This window comes from Mya arenaria, chromosome 16 (genome assembly GCF_026914265.1).
Source record: "Mya arenaria isolate MELC-2E11 chromosome 16, ASM2691426v1".
Classification (NCBI taxonomy): domain Eukaryota; kingdom Metazoa; phylum Mollusca; class Bivalvia; order Myida; family Myidae; genus Mya; species Mya arenaria.
In genome coordinates, this window is record NC_069137.1 from 9,803,928 (window position 1) to 9,820,797 (window position 16,870).

General features: G+C 33.8%; 1 protein-coding gene across 2 annotated transcripts in view; it reads right to left on the minus strand.

The window, feature by feature from the left end:
* The window catches only part of LOC128222522 (uncharacterized), a 51,801-nt gene that overhangs the window by 9,721 nt on the left and 25,210 nt on the right, over positions 1 to 16,870 (minus strand). For both annotated transcript variants that reach the window (XM_052931565.1, XM_052931567.1), the window contains exon 4: positions 680 to 791. In XM_052931565.1, the coding sequence (XP_052787525.1) occupies positions 680 to 791 (112 nt within the window). The remainder of the gene's footprint in view (positions 1 to 679; positions 792 to 16,870) is intronic.

Genomic DNA, 16,870 nt, shown 5'->3' on the forward strand with positions numbered 1-16,870 from the left:
GTTTGCACCCTAGGTGTTCTGTTCCTGGGGGAAGGGACGCATGAGCTATGTTGCGCACTAGGTTTTCAGTTTTCGGGGAAAGTCATGCAAGTGACAGGTTGCACTCTATATTCGCTAGGTTACACACTAGGTTTTCATTATCTGGGGGAAGTGACGCCTGTGTCAGGTTCCAACCTAGGTTTTCAGATCCAAGGGGAATGGACACATATGTCCTAGTGTTTCGGCTCCAATCGAAAGGGGCGATTGAGCCAGGTTGCGTCCGGGGATTGAGCTCTAGGTATTCGGTATGTGAAATTTTCGCATCCAAAAGACGTCGCTTGATCAGGTTTCCGGTTCCAAGGGGAAGTGGAGAATCTGGCAGAGTGCACCTTAGTTTTTCGGTAAGGGGGAAAGTCAGGCCCACGTGACAGAGTACACTCTAGGTATTCGGTTCTTAGAGGAAGTGACAAAGATGCCAGTTTGCAACCTTAGTGTTTAAGGTAAGGAGCGAAAGTGGCACTTGCACCAGGCCACGTCCTAGATTTTCGGTACGGAGTGGAAGTGGTGTGTGTGCAAGCCTGTACCCTAGTCTTTTGGTACTGAGAGGAAGTGGCGCATGTGTCAGGTTGCACCCCTACTATCACCAATTGCATCGACCTATGTGCTGTGAAAGCGATATAAAATAAGCATAAAGACGTACCTGTACCAGCCAACAGAGCGAGCCGTTTCCCCATAAATGTTACACGTCAATGTGATGGTTTGATACTCAGCTATCCATGTCGCATTCAAGGTCGGGTTTTGTGTTTCCAAACCTAAAATTACCCGTGTTGGAAACAATGTGAGAATATTTCAGATAAATCTAAGTGACACTCTATTCAAGCACCATTTTGAAAGAGATAATTGGCGCATTTGGTAGACGAAGATTAGGCTTTTACATGTTTATTTAACAACGCATTAACAATGACGAGAAGTAAAACAAGGGCTTGAAATTGAGTGCATCAGACAGTCTCTTGTGTTAGAAACTTCAATGCTATTAAATGTTTACGTATATTCAATCTCATTTTAACTGCTAAATTAATGCATTCATTAAATTTTAATCCATTGTACAAACACTTTTCGTTTACGGCAGCTTTAACTGCAAGTTTCTGTCAAAATATGTAATCATATATCACTATAATTGATGAGACTTCATGGACAAGTCCACATCAATGCCCTGAAGCCAATTGTATGAAAATGGTTAATTCTTACTATTGTTCATAGAAAGCCAAACAGTCAATTTTGTATACAATATTCAGAATTTTAACCAATCAAATCAGAATCCTGCGTGTCACAGGATTGATACCCTTCGTACTGTTTATATTTAGCATCATCACATATCTGATAAAAATTAATTTTAGCTGGTAGCTATTTTCTTTTTGTTTGAAGTTGGTGAAAGCCATAAGCTTATATATAACCACCCACGAGTCTTTTTCCTACACTTAATGTTGAGAGGCTACGAAAATCATTCCTGTTGGGTATCAAACCCACAACCTATGCGGTGAAAGACACCAACGCATACATGCCATATTTTTGAGAGGCTTCGCAGGGCTTATTATATAAGGCTTAATACAGAATTCTGAATGCGTATTTACTTACATTTATTTATGCTATAATATACATACAATAAAAAATAAACAATATATTATAAAATCTTCATCAATTGTCAATTCACAGCACCAACATATAATACATCAGCATTATATAAAGACAAACAAGACAGAATTATGTTTATTAACTTTAGCACATTCACTTATTATAATAAGTAAATTTTCAAAGCACTGAGCAAGATAATAAAATATCTTCACTATTAATTGTATCAGCTTTTAATGAACAGCAACACATTCAAATTAAAATATTTAGGGACTTAGTCCATATGGTCTTTGATGGTACAAAAAAGCCACAGATTGTGTGTTCATTGAATTTTACATTTTACATAATTTTGTATTTAAATAAAAACTTTTTCAATTTTTCTTGCTATTTGTAACATCAGACAGAACTTACTTATACACCAAGATTTGTAAAAAAACAAGAGTAAAAAGTACTTCTATTACTTCATTAGTTGCTTCAACATACACTGCTTTTATTCATCCTGATATGAAATTCAAACTACACACAGCCATTGAATTATTCTTCCTATTGACAAACAAGTAATAAAAATAGTTCATCTTTGCATTCATCATTTTTATTTATTTAAAAAGCATTTGATATCAATAAAATATAGTTCTACCAAATCATGCACTGTATCAATAAATGTGTAAGATGAAATGTGCAGAACAAAAGTGTACAATTTTGAGTGTACTTAGGCCTAAACAAAAAATAGGTTTATTTCTGGTTACCCGACCGACTCAATTTATTTGCCACCGACTCAAAATTTGCTAAATTTCACAACTAGATATTTTTCCAGCACCAACCGGTGCATTAGTTCTTTTTTCCTGACAACAAAATACCCTTTGAGTAGACCGAAATTAAAATGCCTGATTGCAGTAAATGTATAACCTTGCACTAACCCCTGTGCTTGCACTGATTGTGCATTGGGATTCAAACAAATAAAGTGTGTAGAACAAGGACATCCTATAATATACCTTTTCGATGAGTTACATGGCAGAAGAGATGATGTTGAAGTTGACTGCCAGAAAAAAAAAAAAAAAAAAAAACGCTACCTACCGACCCAATATTTTTTGGGCATGTAACCAGAAACAAACCATTTTTTAAGGCCTTAAATACTTTTTAATATTCATAAATTGATTTAACCAGGATGCTTCACAATTTGGATATAACAATGGTGACCTTGCATTTAAAATGGATGTAAATGTATATGTTATATAATTATTTAAAAACTTTTCACTCTTATTTGTTTATTATTTATTTTTAATCGGTTTAAGTAATAAAAACATTAGCCATGCATGATTTTTGTTTAAATGTATCAGTGAGAAAATGGGAATATGTATTAGGAAGTGTCAACCCTAAAAGGCCCTCAGCCAATAAACAAATACACAGGGAAATGGCCCCTACTGTGACACCAGTGCAATTAAAAGGAAATGCACAGCAGGGACAGCAGGGAATTATCAAGAACGGTTTTTGACCCACGCATAATTCATTCAATAGAAGATACAGACAAACTCGATGGCTCGATATTCGAGGGACCGGCCAAAATACTTCGAGCCTCGAGAATATCGAGCCAAGCGGGATTGCTTACATAATGTTTTTTTTTTATTCGTTACAAAAAGTCTTGTTTACCTCGTTTTTTATTGGTTACGCTATCTCCGAAATAGAAGAGTATTAATTGGACATAGTTACACGTCGTAAAGTTCGTAACATGACTTATTCGATACTTAGAACGGTATTTTAATATTATAAAAACACATTTATGCGAAACATAGCTTATATCAAAATGCATTGAAATTCATACATGGGTAACAATTAGAGACAGATATTTAAGGCGATGGCATGTTTATTCAAACAGTTAAACCATTTAAATTTGATAATAATTTCAATCAATTCAGTCAATTTTTATCGATAAGCGCCTTGTGCTAAATGAAGCTATGCAAACAAATCAAGGTGTGAGATTCTTACCTGAACCCGCGAAAATGACATCGACCTAGGCAAACAAAAGAAAACGTGAAATTCTTACTTGGGACCGCGAAAATGACATCGAGCGTGGAGAAATATCGACCCTCAAGATATCGAGCCATCCGATCGTATTTTATATGAACAAAGAGTAAAAAAAAAATCGGTCCTTTTAATCCGGTTCGAACCAACGAGAATATCGAGCCATGAGATATCGAGCCAACGAGTTTCGACTGTATTCAAATTGAGAAAATAAAATATATACGTGAAAAAGAGCAAACACTGGACCAGGAGCTACATGTTTATGTCTAGATAGTCCAGTATAAATGATAATGTAACCTCATTGTGTGATGGTCCTGAACAACTGTGTGAAGTATTAAGTCAATTGAACAAAGGGTATAGAAGTTATTTATAAATATCCCAACCTGCCCTAAAACTTTAACCTAAGTTCTATAGTCAATCAGGGGCCATAATTTGTGTAAAAGATAATATGGAGTTATCTAATCTCATTATGTGATGGCTCTGAACAACTGTGTGAAGTATTAAGTCAATTGAATGAATGGTATTGGAGTTTTAAGTGAAAATCCCAACTTGCCCTAAAACTTTAACCTGCCCTAATGTCAATCAGGGGCCATAACTTGTATTAAGGATAATATGGAGTTATGTAACATCATTGTGTGATGGTCCTGAACAACTGTGTGAAGTATTAAGTCAATTGAACAAAGGGTTTAGAAGTTATTTATAAATATCCCAACCTGCCCTAAAACTTTAACCTAAGTTTCATAGTCAATCAGGGGCCATAATCTGTGTAAAGAATAATATGGAGTTATCTATCCTCATCATGTGATGGCCCTGAACAACTGTGTGAAGTATTAAGTCAATTGAATGAAGGGTATTGGACTTATAAGTGAAAATCCCAACTTGCCCTAAAATTTTAACAGGACGCCGACGCCAACACCGACGATGACGCGAGTAGTATAGCCCACCTATTCTTCGTATAGTCGAGCTAAAAAGTTATGTACATGTAGTTGCAAATCATTAATTTGCTGTGATGCAAACAATGGGAGTTCCATCAATACCTAGAATAAACAGGAACCTCAGATCAGTCCGTCAAAAATTGAGCCTTGTAACTTCCTACTGGCCTGCCTCCTGGAACAACTGGGCTGTCATTAACAGTTTTGTGTTCTATAATGGACCATGTTGGTCAGAAATATCTGGCATGGAATCCATCAAAACTGTCCATAACTCAGGAATGTTGGACCAGTTTCAATACAGGTGGTACTTTTTTCATACTCCTTCAAAATGATTGGTTATGACATGGAAATTCCTCAATCCAACTTCTGCAGTGACTTCATTTTATTCTTTTAGTTGAATACGGTCAGTGTGACAGTTGGCTCATGTTTCATCACCTTCTACTGTAAAGAATGTCCAACATAGCTATGGTTTGTCATCTAATGTAGCTGACAGCCTGCACAGAAGCTTTTCCACAGCCCCATATGTGTGGCCAATCATCCATTATCCCCATTTTATTCTGAAAATAATCCGAAGTACATATAAATGTATATTTGTAATATTATATCCGCGTCTATACACTTTACTTCTCTAGGATGTTTAAACAGGCTTGATGTGACAAGACAAAATGTGAAGACAAATGAACAGTAAGATACTACAAGTATATTGAAATTTCTGTCTGATTTAAAATGATTAATATAAACAGGACAGGTGAAACTTCCTATTTGACAAATATCTTTTTTCAATGCCATTTCTAAGCATTTTTTTATGATTAGATTATTTAATATTTCACAGCTTAAACACTATCAGGAAGTCATAAAATTAACCATATATATGCAAAAAATACAGCCTCTAGAGTGTCCACAAGTTTTTTTTTTAAGAATTGACTCAGTGACCTCATTTTTGACCCCACATGACCTACTATTTTCAAACTATTCCAAGATTTCATCGAGGCATTCTGATTAAGTTTCATGGAAAATAGAGCTGATGTATTGCCTCTAGGTTGTTCCAAAGATTTCTGTAATATATGACCTAGTGACCTAGTTTTTGACCCATTAACCCACTTTTAAAACGCAGGCGAAATTCAATAAAAGAGAACATTCTGACCTTGTTTGAACTTAATCAGACCAATCACCATCATAAAATATTTTCGGACAAGATTTTTGAAAGATTTGACCTAGTGATCTAATTTCTAATCACATGTGACCCAGTTTAAAACATATCCAAGAGTTCATCAAGGAAAACAGTCTGATCAAGTTTCATGAATATAAGACCATACATATTGCCTCTAATGTGTTTCATCTTTTTTTCTAAAATTTGACCTAGTGACCTAATTTTTGACCCAATAAGCCCCACTTTTACAAGCGGTCCATATTTCATCCAGGGGTACATCATGACCAAGTTTGAACATAATCCGACGAATCATTTCCATTCCGGACAAAAAAAAATCTAAAATTTGACCTTGTGACCTCATTTTCAATCATATGTGACCCAGTTTTAAATAAGTCCAAGATTTCATCAAGGAAAACATTCTGATTCAATTTTTGACCATGTATAATGCCTCTAGTATGTTACAAAGAGTTTCTAAGATTTGACCTACTGACCTTGTTTTTGACCCCATGTGACCCACTTTTTTAAGTGGTCCATATTTCATCAAGGTTTACATCATGACCAATTTTGAACATAACTTGACCAATCATTACCATGATATGGTTTCAGACAAGATATTTCTAAGATTTGAACTAGTGACCTCATTTTTACCATATGTGACCCAGTTTTATTTACGACCAAGAGTTCATTAAGGAAAACATTCTGATTAAGTTTCTTGAATATTTGACCATGTATAATGCCTCTAGTATGTTCCAAAGATTTTTCTAAGATTTGACCTACTGACCTTGTTCTTGACCCCATGTGATCCACATTTTTAAGTGGTCCATATTTCTTCAAGGGGTACATTATGACCAATTTTGAACATAAATTGACCAATCATTACCATGATATGGTTTTGGGAAATATTTTTCTAAGATTTGACCTACTGACCTAATTTTCGTTCATATGTGACCCAGTTTCATTATCGACCAAGAGTTCACCAAGGATAACATTCTGATAAAGTTTCATGAATATTTGACCCTATATAGTGCCTCTAGTATGTTCCAAATATTTTTCTAAAATTTGACCTAGTGACCTAGTTTTTGACCCCATGTGACCCACTTTTAAAATAGGCCGATATATGATCAAGGGGAACATTCTGACCAAGTTTGAACATTTTCTGATCAATGCCTACCAAGATATGGTACCGGACGGACGGACGGACGAACGGACGGAAGGAAGGAAGGAAGGACGGACGGAAGGACGGAATGACAACGCCAAAAAAATATCCGATTCGACGGGGGATAATAACGAGTCATTATACATATACACAAATTAATCAGGTATTTATACTTCTGAAACACTGTTGCACAAGCCACTGAAACACTGTTGCACAAGCCACTGGGCACACTAAAGAGGTTGATGAAGGTATTCCTGATGTCCTTTGAGGTTTCCCTACAATAATTAGAAAGAAGACCTCTTAGAGAGATGGTGGTTATTTCCTGAAACATGAATGTTTATACATGATGTACATAATTTTCAAAAAAGGGCACTTGACAATATACAGAACGCTGTACATAAAATAAGTCCTATAAATAAATCACAGGACATATAAACAGCAAAAAACAAAACCTCTTCAGATTTTTCCACCTTAGGGGGTGTTTAGCCTGCATTGCAAAAATGATCAGGTTGCTTTTGTAAATCTATTCAAAAATAGGCAGGAGGTGTTTTATATCTATTGTTCTCATACAATTAATAAGTTACTATTTGAAGATGAAAGAATATGGACAAAATTGACAGATATATCACACTTCCCCAAAACCGCCAGTGTGACAATTTAGCTGAACAAAAATGGCTCAAACAGTCAGGCTTTTTTTCACAACCTGGTAACTGGATTAATGCATCAGAAATACTTAACACATGTTTTTTATTGTCACTTTTACCACAGAGCCCTTAGAAAAAATATTGCTGTGCTAGTAACACTTTTGCCAGTCATGCTCACAGCAAATATGGCATCCTTACCATTTTATAAGATGCTGAGTCGTACAAAATAAATATATCAATTACTTAATGACTAAAACCTTCTTTTATTGACCTGTGCATCTTTATACCTTCTGAAAACCGATAAGTCTTTTGAGAACTAAAGTACTTCATCATTAGATTATCTGAGATCACAGGTACTACTAATTATACTATTTGTTGCCATCCCCAATAATAATAATAATAATAATAATAATAATAATAATAATAATAATAATAATAATAATAATAGTAATAATAATCAAAAAAATAAAAATAATAATAATAAAAATAATAATAAATTAATAATATTTAATAATAAAAAATAATAATAATTATCATTACTCAGATTTATATATATATATATATATATATATATATATATATATATAAATATATATCTGAGTAATGATAATTATTATTATTTTTTATTATTAAAAATTATTAATTTATTATTATTATTTTTATTATTATTATTTTTATTTTTTATATATATATATATATAATTACATATATGCAGAAGATATCATAATGCCTATTAAATGAATGAATGAACAAAAAACTAATAGCTTTTTAAAGATGCACTCTCACAGATTGAACGTTTTGATAACTTCTTTATTTTTTGTCTTGGAACAAGCCAATTTTGTTGATAATCCATGGAAACCAGTGATATAAAACTGCTGACAAAATATTAGATCGCAGATTTTTATATTAAAGTTAAAAAATTATATGTTTTATGCATTTTTCTTTAACCGTTAGTATAACGGTTTAAACCATAAAACATTAATTTTCGAACGGAAAATATATGCAAATCTGCGATATAATCTTTTGTCAGCAGTCTTTTATCATTGGTTTGCAGATATTTAGGCAAAAATTTGCTCTTTCCAAGACCAAAAATAAAAAAGTTGTAAAAACGGTAATTTTGTGGGAGTGCAGCTTTAATAATAATCAAAATGTTCTTGTAGTGAAGCTGTTATGTGCTAAAAATAGAACCAAATGAAAAAGAAGCATATCCTTATATAAGCCTAGCTTTTTGTGAAGTATTCAAATTTTAACTGAATCAAATATACATATAGGAAAATGACTGAAAAGCCTCCACAGTTAAGAGTATTTTTGAAACTTATAATGAAAGTCATTTGCATTTATTTAATATTAGCATGAAAAACAAATGTGTTATTTATTCTGATCTCCTTTATAACAATGTAGGACAAAACATCCCATATCATTTTCGACTAAGTTGACAGAACCAGTTCATCCCATTTTGACAGGGTTGACAAAACATCCCATATAATTTTCGACTAAGTTGATAGAACCAGTCCAACCCATTTTGACAGGGTTGACAAAACATCCCATATCATTTTCGACTAAGTTGACAGAACCAGTCCAACCCATTTTGACAGGGTTGACAAAACATCCCATATCATTTTCGACTAAGTTGACAGAACCAGTCCAACCCATTTTGACAGGGTTGACAAAACATCCCATATCATTTTCGACTAAGTTGACAGAACCAGTCCAACCCATTTTGACAGGGTTGGCAAAATATCCCATATCATTTTCGACTAAGTTGACAGAACCAGTCCAACCCATTTTGACAGGGTTGACAAAACATCCCATATCATTTGACATGGTGGACAAGATGACCAGGAAAATATTGGCAGTTCAAAAATTCAAGCCCCACCACATCCTACCACCACTTGAAATATTAAAACTAATTGGTCATTATCAAGATGTTATTTATTACCCCCAATAAACACCCTTATTCAATAAATTTATTAGGTTTAGAAATGTTACTATGGAGATCTTTATCACAGCATAAGGAATACACAGCGACTTTAATCATAAGGATTTGCTACAAAGCTACAGTAATATTAAGTTCAGCATTATAATCCTTACATCAAAACACTCTTCGTAAAAAGGAGCTCAAGGCCAAAATCTAATATTCATATTCACTACAGGCTGCTTTGCGTGACAATTAATACATTTCAGATATTTGCTTTAAACAATTTATTTTAAATTATAAAAAACACCTTCTCATAGTTTTCAGTTTCCATCTTCTTTTTTATAATGACATGTTAATATTAAAGGGGCCTCATGTATTTTTATAATTGAACCTAACAGTCTTATGATAATTGAACCAACTGTTTGTTGCACCAGTCTTCGAAATTAGACTTACAAATGAATATGCCAGAATTCTTCTTAGTATTTGGCTTCAAAATCTTTCAACAAGCCCTAGGCCTAAAACAATACATTTGGTTCGGGTTACCCGACACAACCTACGAAATTGTTGCCAACCTACCGTTGTATTAAGTCATGTTTCTTTTTAGTGACACTTATATTTCAAATCAATACATCAAAGGATATAAAACATATATTCAAATAATAAACCTTCAATTACTTTCCAAATAATGCATTTACGGAAAAGTTACTTACTGAAAACAATATTTAACATGCATGTATTTCAAAGTGAAAACGCTCATATTAAATAACTGGTGGATCCTTAAAAATAAATAGATTATGTATTCTAAAAATGTAACGCTTTATACAAAATATTTCTTAAATACCATCCTCCGATAATCTAAATAACGTTCTCATATAAAGCCTAATAAAAAATCAGAGGTGTTAAAGGGGCGTATACACCGTATGATGAAATAGCGAAAAAAGAGAAAATTGTCGAAAACTGACAAACTTGGTATCGATGTGTACAATGCATTGAAACTAACTAACTGAAGTACCACATAGTTTACAATTAATTGATTTTACAGTTTTTTCGTATTTTTCATTTAAAAAAAGATTACCTAAGGTATGTATAATACCTAGTAGAATTTATTCTTATGCATGATTGGCTAGTCGATGTTATCACGTGATATTACCAAGCTAGGAATATATCTTAAATATTCCAATTAATTAGTATAAACTTTCGTGGCAGTGGATTATAACACCACAGGACTGCAATTCTGGCGACCCCGGTTCGAACCCGGTGTCTGACTCAATTTTTTCTTTACATTTTTTTTTTTTTTACAATTATGCTATCAAAGAGTAAAAAATTCAATATTAAATAATTGTCCTGAGATTCGTTACAGAAAAAACTTTTTGGTGTCAATCTGGTGTATAGTCCCTTTAAGGGTCTGTATGTATCAATATCATGGAATTAAATTATTGTTTAAACTTTTGATTCAAGTAACCCGACCAATACCTATGGTATACTGGGGCTGACCCTACTGTTTGTATAGTCCATTGGTTAAAAAAGAAATAGATTAAAAAAGAAAAAAAAATGTAAAGTGTGTTAGCACTCCCCTTATGAAAACCTCCACTTGAAACGCTTTAATTTTAATGTTTTATCCTATATTGTTAAGCACAGGTCTACACATCTTTTGTGGGTTCATGAGAGCAGTTCAAAGCAACCCAGAAGCATCTTTTTGTTTCCATTGCATGAGCTTACATTTTTTCTACAGTATTTTCATTAAAAAATCATTAATTTTATTTCTACACAACTGAAATATGTGTTTGAGAATTTCAAACCCTTATTTTTTAAATGAGAAGGTAAAACATACTGATTTTTGGCATAATGTTCCAAAAAGGTTAAAGTTATTTTATATTGTTAAGGAACAGGTCAAGAGTATTTCTAGAACTTGTTGATTTCGCTTTTAAATGACAAGGTTCCATTTTTTATATGTCAAAACATTGTGTTAAAATTTTAATTACTATATGGCTATTTCAGTACAGTTTGATTATATTTGTTGATTTGACAGTAAATTTCTATTAAATTTTTAAACCAGGAAATGATACACATTAAGAAATTATCAAGCTGATCATAGTTTGAAATGATGCCCATAAGGGGTGTTCTACCTTAAAAATATACATGTAGTTTTAAAAACCTTAAAAGCTTAGTAAGAATATAACTTAAACGCCGTTCCTCAAAGCTGTTATTACATAAGCCTAACAAAAAAACAGCTTTCCTTGCTGTTCTTGAAAAAATATACAATCCTTACTTAACCAATTCTTTTTTGGCCTCACTGTAGAAAAACTTGTGTTTTAGCAGGTGTTCTAAATTTCTGGATTGTTGTGTTTAGACCATTTAAACCAGTAGGATTATGAACAAGAGGCCCAAGATGCCCTATATCGCTCACCTGAGTAAAACTTTGTGCTATAGACTTGTTGATAATTAAAGCACAATAACAGGGATTTGGCTTCTCTGATGTATTATACCCATTCTCATTCTCACCAAATTTTGTGATGATTGGACAAATGCTTAAAGTTATTGATAGGACAAGAGCAATTTTAGGTAATTTCTATGATTAAAGCGCAGTAACTCATGTAACTACACATAAACAATCTGACCAAATTTGGTCATGATTGGACAAAGTGTTCAAAAATAATTGATCGGACTACATACTGGATGGTGCCTGTCTGCCCTTCCATACACCATAGGTGGAACTATTATATGTCAAGTTTTTTTAAACACATGACAAATATGTATTTGTTTAAAAAGATACAAAGATACAATATTTAGGTTGGATTTATATAACTTGTCACAAAAACCATAATTTACTGTGAATAAGTTCATGAAGATTGAAGTTGGTACCTTCAATGATTTTAAAACAATAAAATAACAATAAAAAACAGATAACCCATATTCAAACTTGATTTAAAAATTATCAAAACAACCTCTCTGACATATTTCCAGGATATTTGAGCTGAAAATGTTACCTCTAGAGTGTTTAACAGGTTTTGCTATATTTGGGCTCTGTGACCTAGTTTTTGACCCCAGATGACCCATATTTGAACTTGAGTTAGAAATCATCGAAATAACCTTTCTGACAAATTTCAAGGATATTTGGGCTAAAATTGTTACCTCCAGAATGTTAACAAGGTTTTTCCATATTTGGACTCTGTGACCTACTTTTTGACCCCAGGTGACCCATATTCGAACTTGAGCTAGCAGTCACCAAATCAACCTTCCTGACAAATTTCCATGACATTTGGGCTGAAAATGTTACCTCTAGAGTGTTAACAAGGGTTTTCCATATTAGGGCTCTGTGACCTAGTTTTTGACTGCAGATGACCTATATTCGAACTTGAGCTATAAATCGGCGAAAGAACCATTCTGACAAATTTCCAGGATATTTTGGCTGAAAATGTTACCTCTAGAGTGTTAACAAGGTGTTTCCATATTTGGGCTCTGTGTCCTAGTTTTTGAACCCAAATGACCCATATTTGAACTTGATATAGAAATCATCAAAACAACCTTTCTGACAATTTTTTTATGATATTTGGGCTGAAAATGTTACCTCTATAGTGTAAACAAGGTTTTTCCATGTTTTGGCTCTGTGACCTAGTTTATGACCCAAGATGACCCGTATTAGAATTCTAGCTAGAAATTATCGAAATAAGCTTTCTGACAAATTTCCAGGATATTTGGACTGAAAATGTTACCTCTAGAATGTTAACAAGGTTTTTCCATATTTGGGCTCTGTGACCTAGTTTTTAACCCTGGTTGACCCATATTCGAACTTGAGCTAGAAATGATCGAAACAACCTCTCTGACAAATTTCCAGGATATCTGGACTGAAAATGTTACCTCTAGAGTGTTAACAAGGTATTTCCATATCTGGACTCTGTGACCTAAATTTTGAACCCAGATGACCCATATTCAAACTTGAACTAGAAATCATCGACATAACCATTCTGTCAATTTTCCAGGATATTTGGGCTGGAAAATCTTACCTCTAGAGTGTTAACAAGGTTTATCCATATTTAGGTTTTGTGACCTAGTTTATGACCCAAGATGACCCATATTTGAACTTGAGCTAGAAATCATCGAAACAACCTTTCTGACAAATTTCCAAGATATTTAGGCTGAAAATGTTACGTCTAGAGTGTTAATAAGGTTTTTCCATTTTGGGGCTCTGTGACCTAGTTTTTTAACCCATAATACCCATATTCCAACTTCAGCTAGAAATCATTAAAAACACCTTTCTGACAAATTTTCATGATATTTGGGCTGCAAAAGTAACCTCTAAGTGTTAACAAGGTTTTTTTCTATATTTGAGCTCTGTGACCTAGTTTTTGACCGCAGATGACCCATATTACAATTTGATCTAGAAATTATCGAAATAACCTTTCTGACAAATTTCCAGAATATTTGGGCTGAAAATGTTACCTGAAGAGTGTTACCAAGGTTTTTCCATATTTTGGCTCTGTGGCCTCGTTTTTAAACCCAGATGATCCATATTCGAACTTGAGCTAGAAATCATCGATACAACTTTTCTGACAAATTTCCAGGATATTTGGGCTGAAAATGTTACCTCTAGAGTGTTAACAAGGTTTTTCAATATTTGGGCTCTGTGACCTAATTTTTGACCCCAGATGACCCATATTCGAACTTGAGCTATAAATCATCGAAACAACCTTTCTGACAAATTTCCAGGGTATTTGGGCTGAAAATGTTACCTCTCGAGTGTTAACAAGGTTTTTCCATATTTGGGCTCTGTGATCTAGTTTATGACCCCAGATGACCCATATTCGAATTTGAGCTAGAAATCATCAAAACAACTTTTCTGAAAAGTTTCCAGGACATTTGGGCTGAAAATGTTACCTCTTGAGTGTTAACAAGGTTTTCCATATTTGGGCTCTGTGACCTAGTTTTTTGCAAAAGTAACCTCTAAGTGTTAACAAGGTTTTTTTCTATATTTGAGCTCTGTGACCTAGTTTTTGACAGCAGATGACCCATATTACAATTTGATCTAGAAATTATCGAAATAACCTTTCTGACAAATTTCCAGAATATTTGGGCTGAAAATGTTACCTGAAGAGTGTTACCAAGGTTTTTCCATATTTTGGTTCTGTGGCCTAGTTTTTAAACCCAGATGATCCATATTCGAACTTGAGCTAGAAATCATCGAAACAACTTTTCTGACAAATTTCCAGGATATTTGGGCTGAAAATGTTACCTCTAGAGTGTTAACAAGGTTTTTCCATATTTGTGCTCTGTGACCTAATTTTTAACCCCAGATGACCCATATTCGAACTTGAGCTTTAAATCATCGAAACAACCGTTCTGACAAATTTCCAGGGTATTTGGGCTGAAAATGTTACCTCTCGAGTGTTAACAAGGTTTTTCCATATTTGGGCTCTGTGACCTTGTTTATGACCCCAGATGACCCATATTCGAACTTGAGCTAGAAATCATCAAAACAACTTTTCTGAAAAGTTTCCAGGACATTTGGGCTGAAAATGTTACCTCTAGAGTGTTAACAAGGTTTTCCATATTTGGGCTCTGTGAGCTAGTTTTTGACCCCAGATAACCCATATTCAAACTTGAGCTAGAAATAATGGAAACAATCTTTCTGACAATTTCCAGGATATTTGGGCTGAAAATGTCACCTCTAGAGTGTTAACAAGGTTTTTCCATATTTGGGCTCTGAGAGCTATTTTTTTTTACCCCAGATGACCCATATTCGAACTCGTCCGAGTAATTACTGGGACAAACATCCTGACCAAGTTTCGTAACAGTTGAGGCAAAAATGTGACCGCTAGAGTGTTAACAAACTAATTGTGGTCGGAAGACAAAAAAATAATATAGAGGGCGCACGCGCATCTTTAGGTTTTGTAGCTATGTTGACCTACATTCAAGATATTTATAAATAGAAATCACACTTTACAGTTGAATTGCATGTTTTGAAAAAAACATCGGAAACAATAAATAACTTGCTAATTGTTTATCTAATATAGAATACTTATTAATTATAATTGTATGACCATGTATTTTCGCTTTGCAAGTGCTCGGTATTTGTGCCCTCCATAGCATTAATTTAAGGGTGATTTACTGTCCATACAATGAACGATTTTCAACATAAAATTGATGAGATAGTGAATCTGTACTTTGACGGATGTTGTCACATTAACCAAAGATGTTTCATACGCAATTTTAACTTACTACAACAAAAACACTCAAAGATAATTGTGAAAAACCTCAAAAGGTGTTCAGATTTGTGACCTTAGGCAATAATTATAACGGTTATTTCATATTAGTTCATACTTGAAAAGTCAATATCCAACAAACAAATTATGAGTTTAGGGTTGTTTCTTTCATTCCTTACTGTTAAAATATGATGGGCTGACCTGCATAATCCCATATGAAATTTTTGTCTGTGTCAAAAGAAGCCATAACTTTACCAAATTAGATGAAAATGTTAAAACCTGGTGCGGGGTATAGCGGAGACTTAGTCTAAAATAATAGACGTGTTATACAGGATTCTTCCAATCCCTGATGTCTAAACGGGTTTGTGCAAAAACCAGGGGGGGGGGGGGGGTTGAAAAATATTGAAATTGCTTAATAGTTAAGTATTGTATGTTTGAAATGGATAATAAAGGTTTATATTCATATTTTACCATGTAAGTGCAAAGCTATTTGCACACAACAACTATTAAAAGCATTAAAACGCCAAGTGCAAGTACATAAAAAGTTGATCTTGCCTTTACGTGTCAAATTGTTATGGCAAGTTATTATAAATTGCCTCTGAAATACCACCCATACTTGACAGCCTACACTCTTATGTCCTCATATTCAGCATTCCATTGTGAATAAACACTTAGTGTATCTTTCACCTTAGAGGTAGGGACATGGGTCTTGCACACGACATGTCGTCTTGGTATGTCGAAAATATGTGGCTAGTCATTTTAAAATCTGTCCATTCAAGAGAAAGTAACAGCCCGGTTCCGACAGCCTAACCTCCATGTACTTAAGACATGAAAAAAAGAGTATCAGTGCTTTGTAAAGAACAAATTCCTGGATTATTCATTCAAAGAATGGAAATGATGGAAAAACAAATTTGCAGCATATGTTGTCTTCTTTTTTTTGACTTGGCTGAAAGGTACCGTATTATATCATGTATAGGACGCTAGCATAGATAGGACACAGGCAAACAAATAGTTGAAAAAACGGGATAAAAACCCTTAATATATAAGATAGGACGCAGCTGAAAAATGTAAAAATCGGAGCCGAAAAATTGAGGTTGGTAAAGTATTTACTAGTGATGTTCCGATGATCGATTATAATCGAAAATCGATTGGTTGGGTCTGAAATCGGCGACAATCGATAGTATTTAGTTATAATCGATTATCGAAAAAAATTTTTTTAGTAAGTGTTTAGATGTTATTTTTA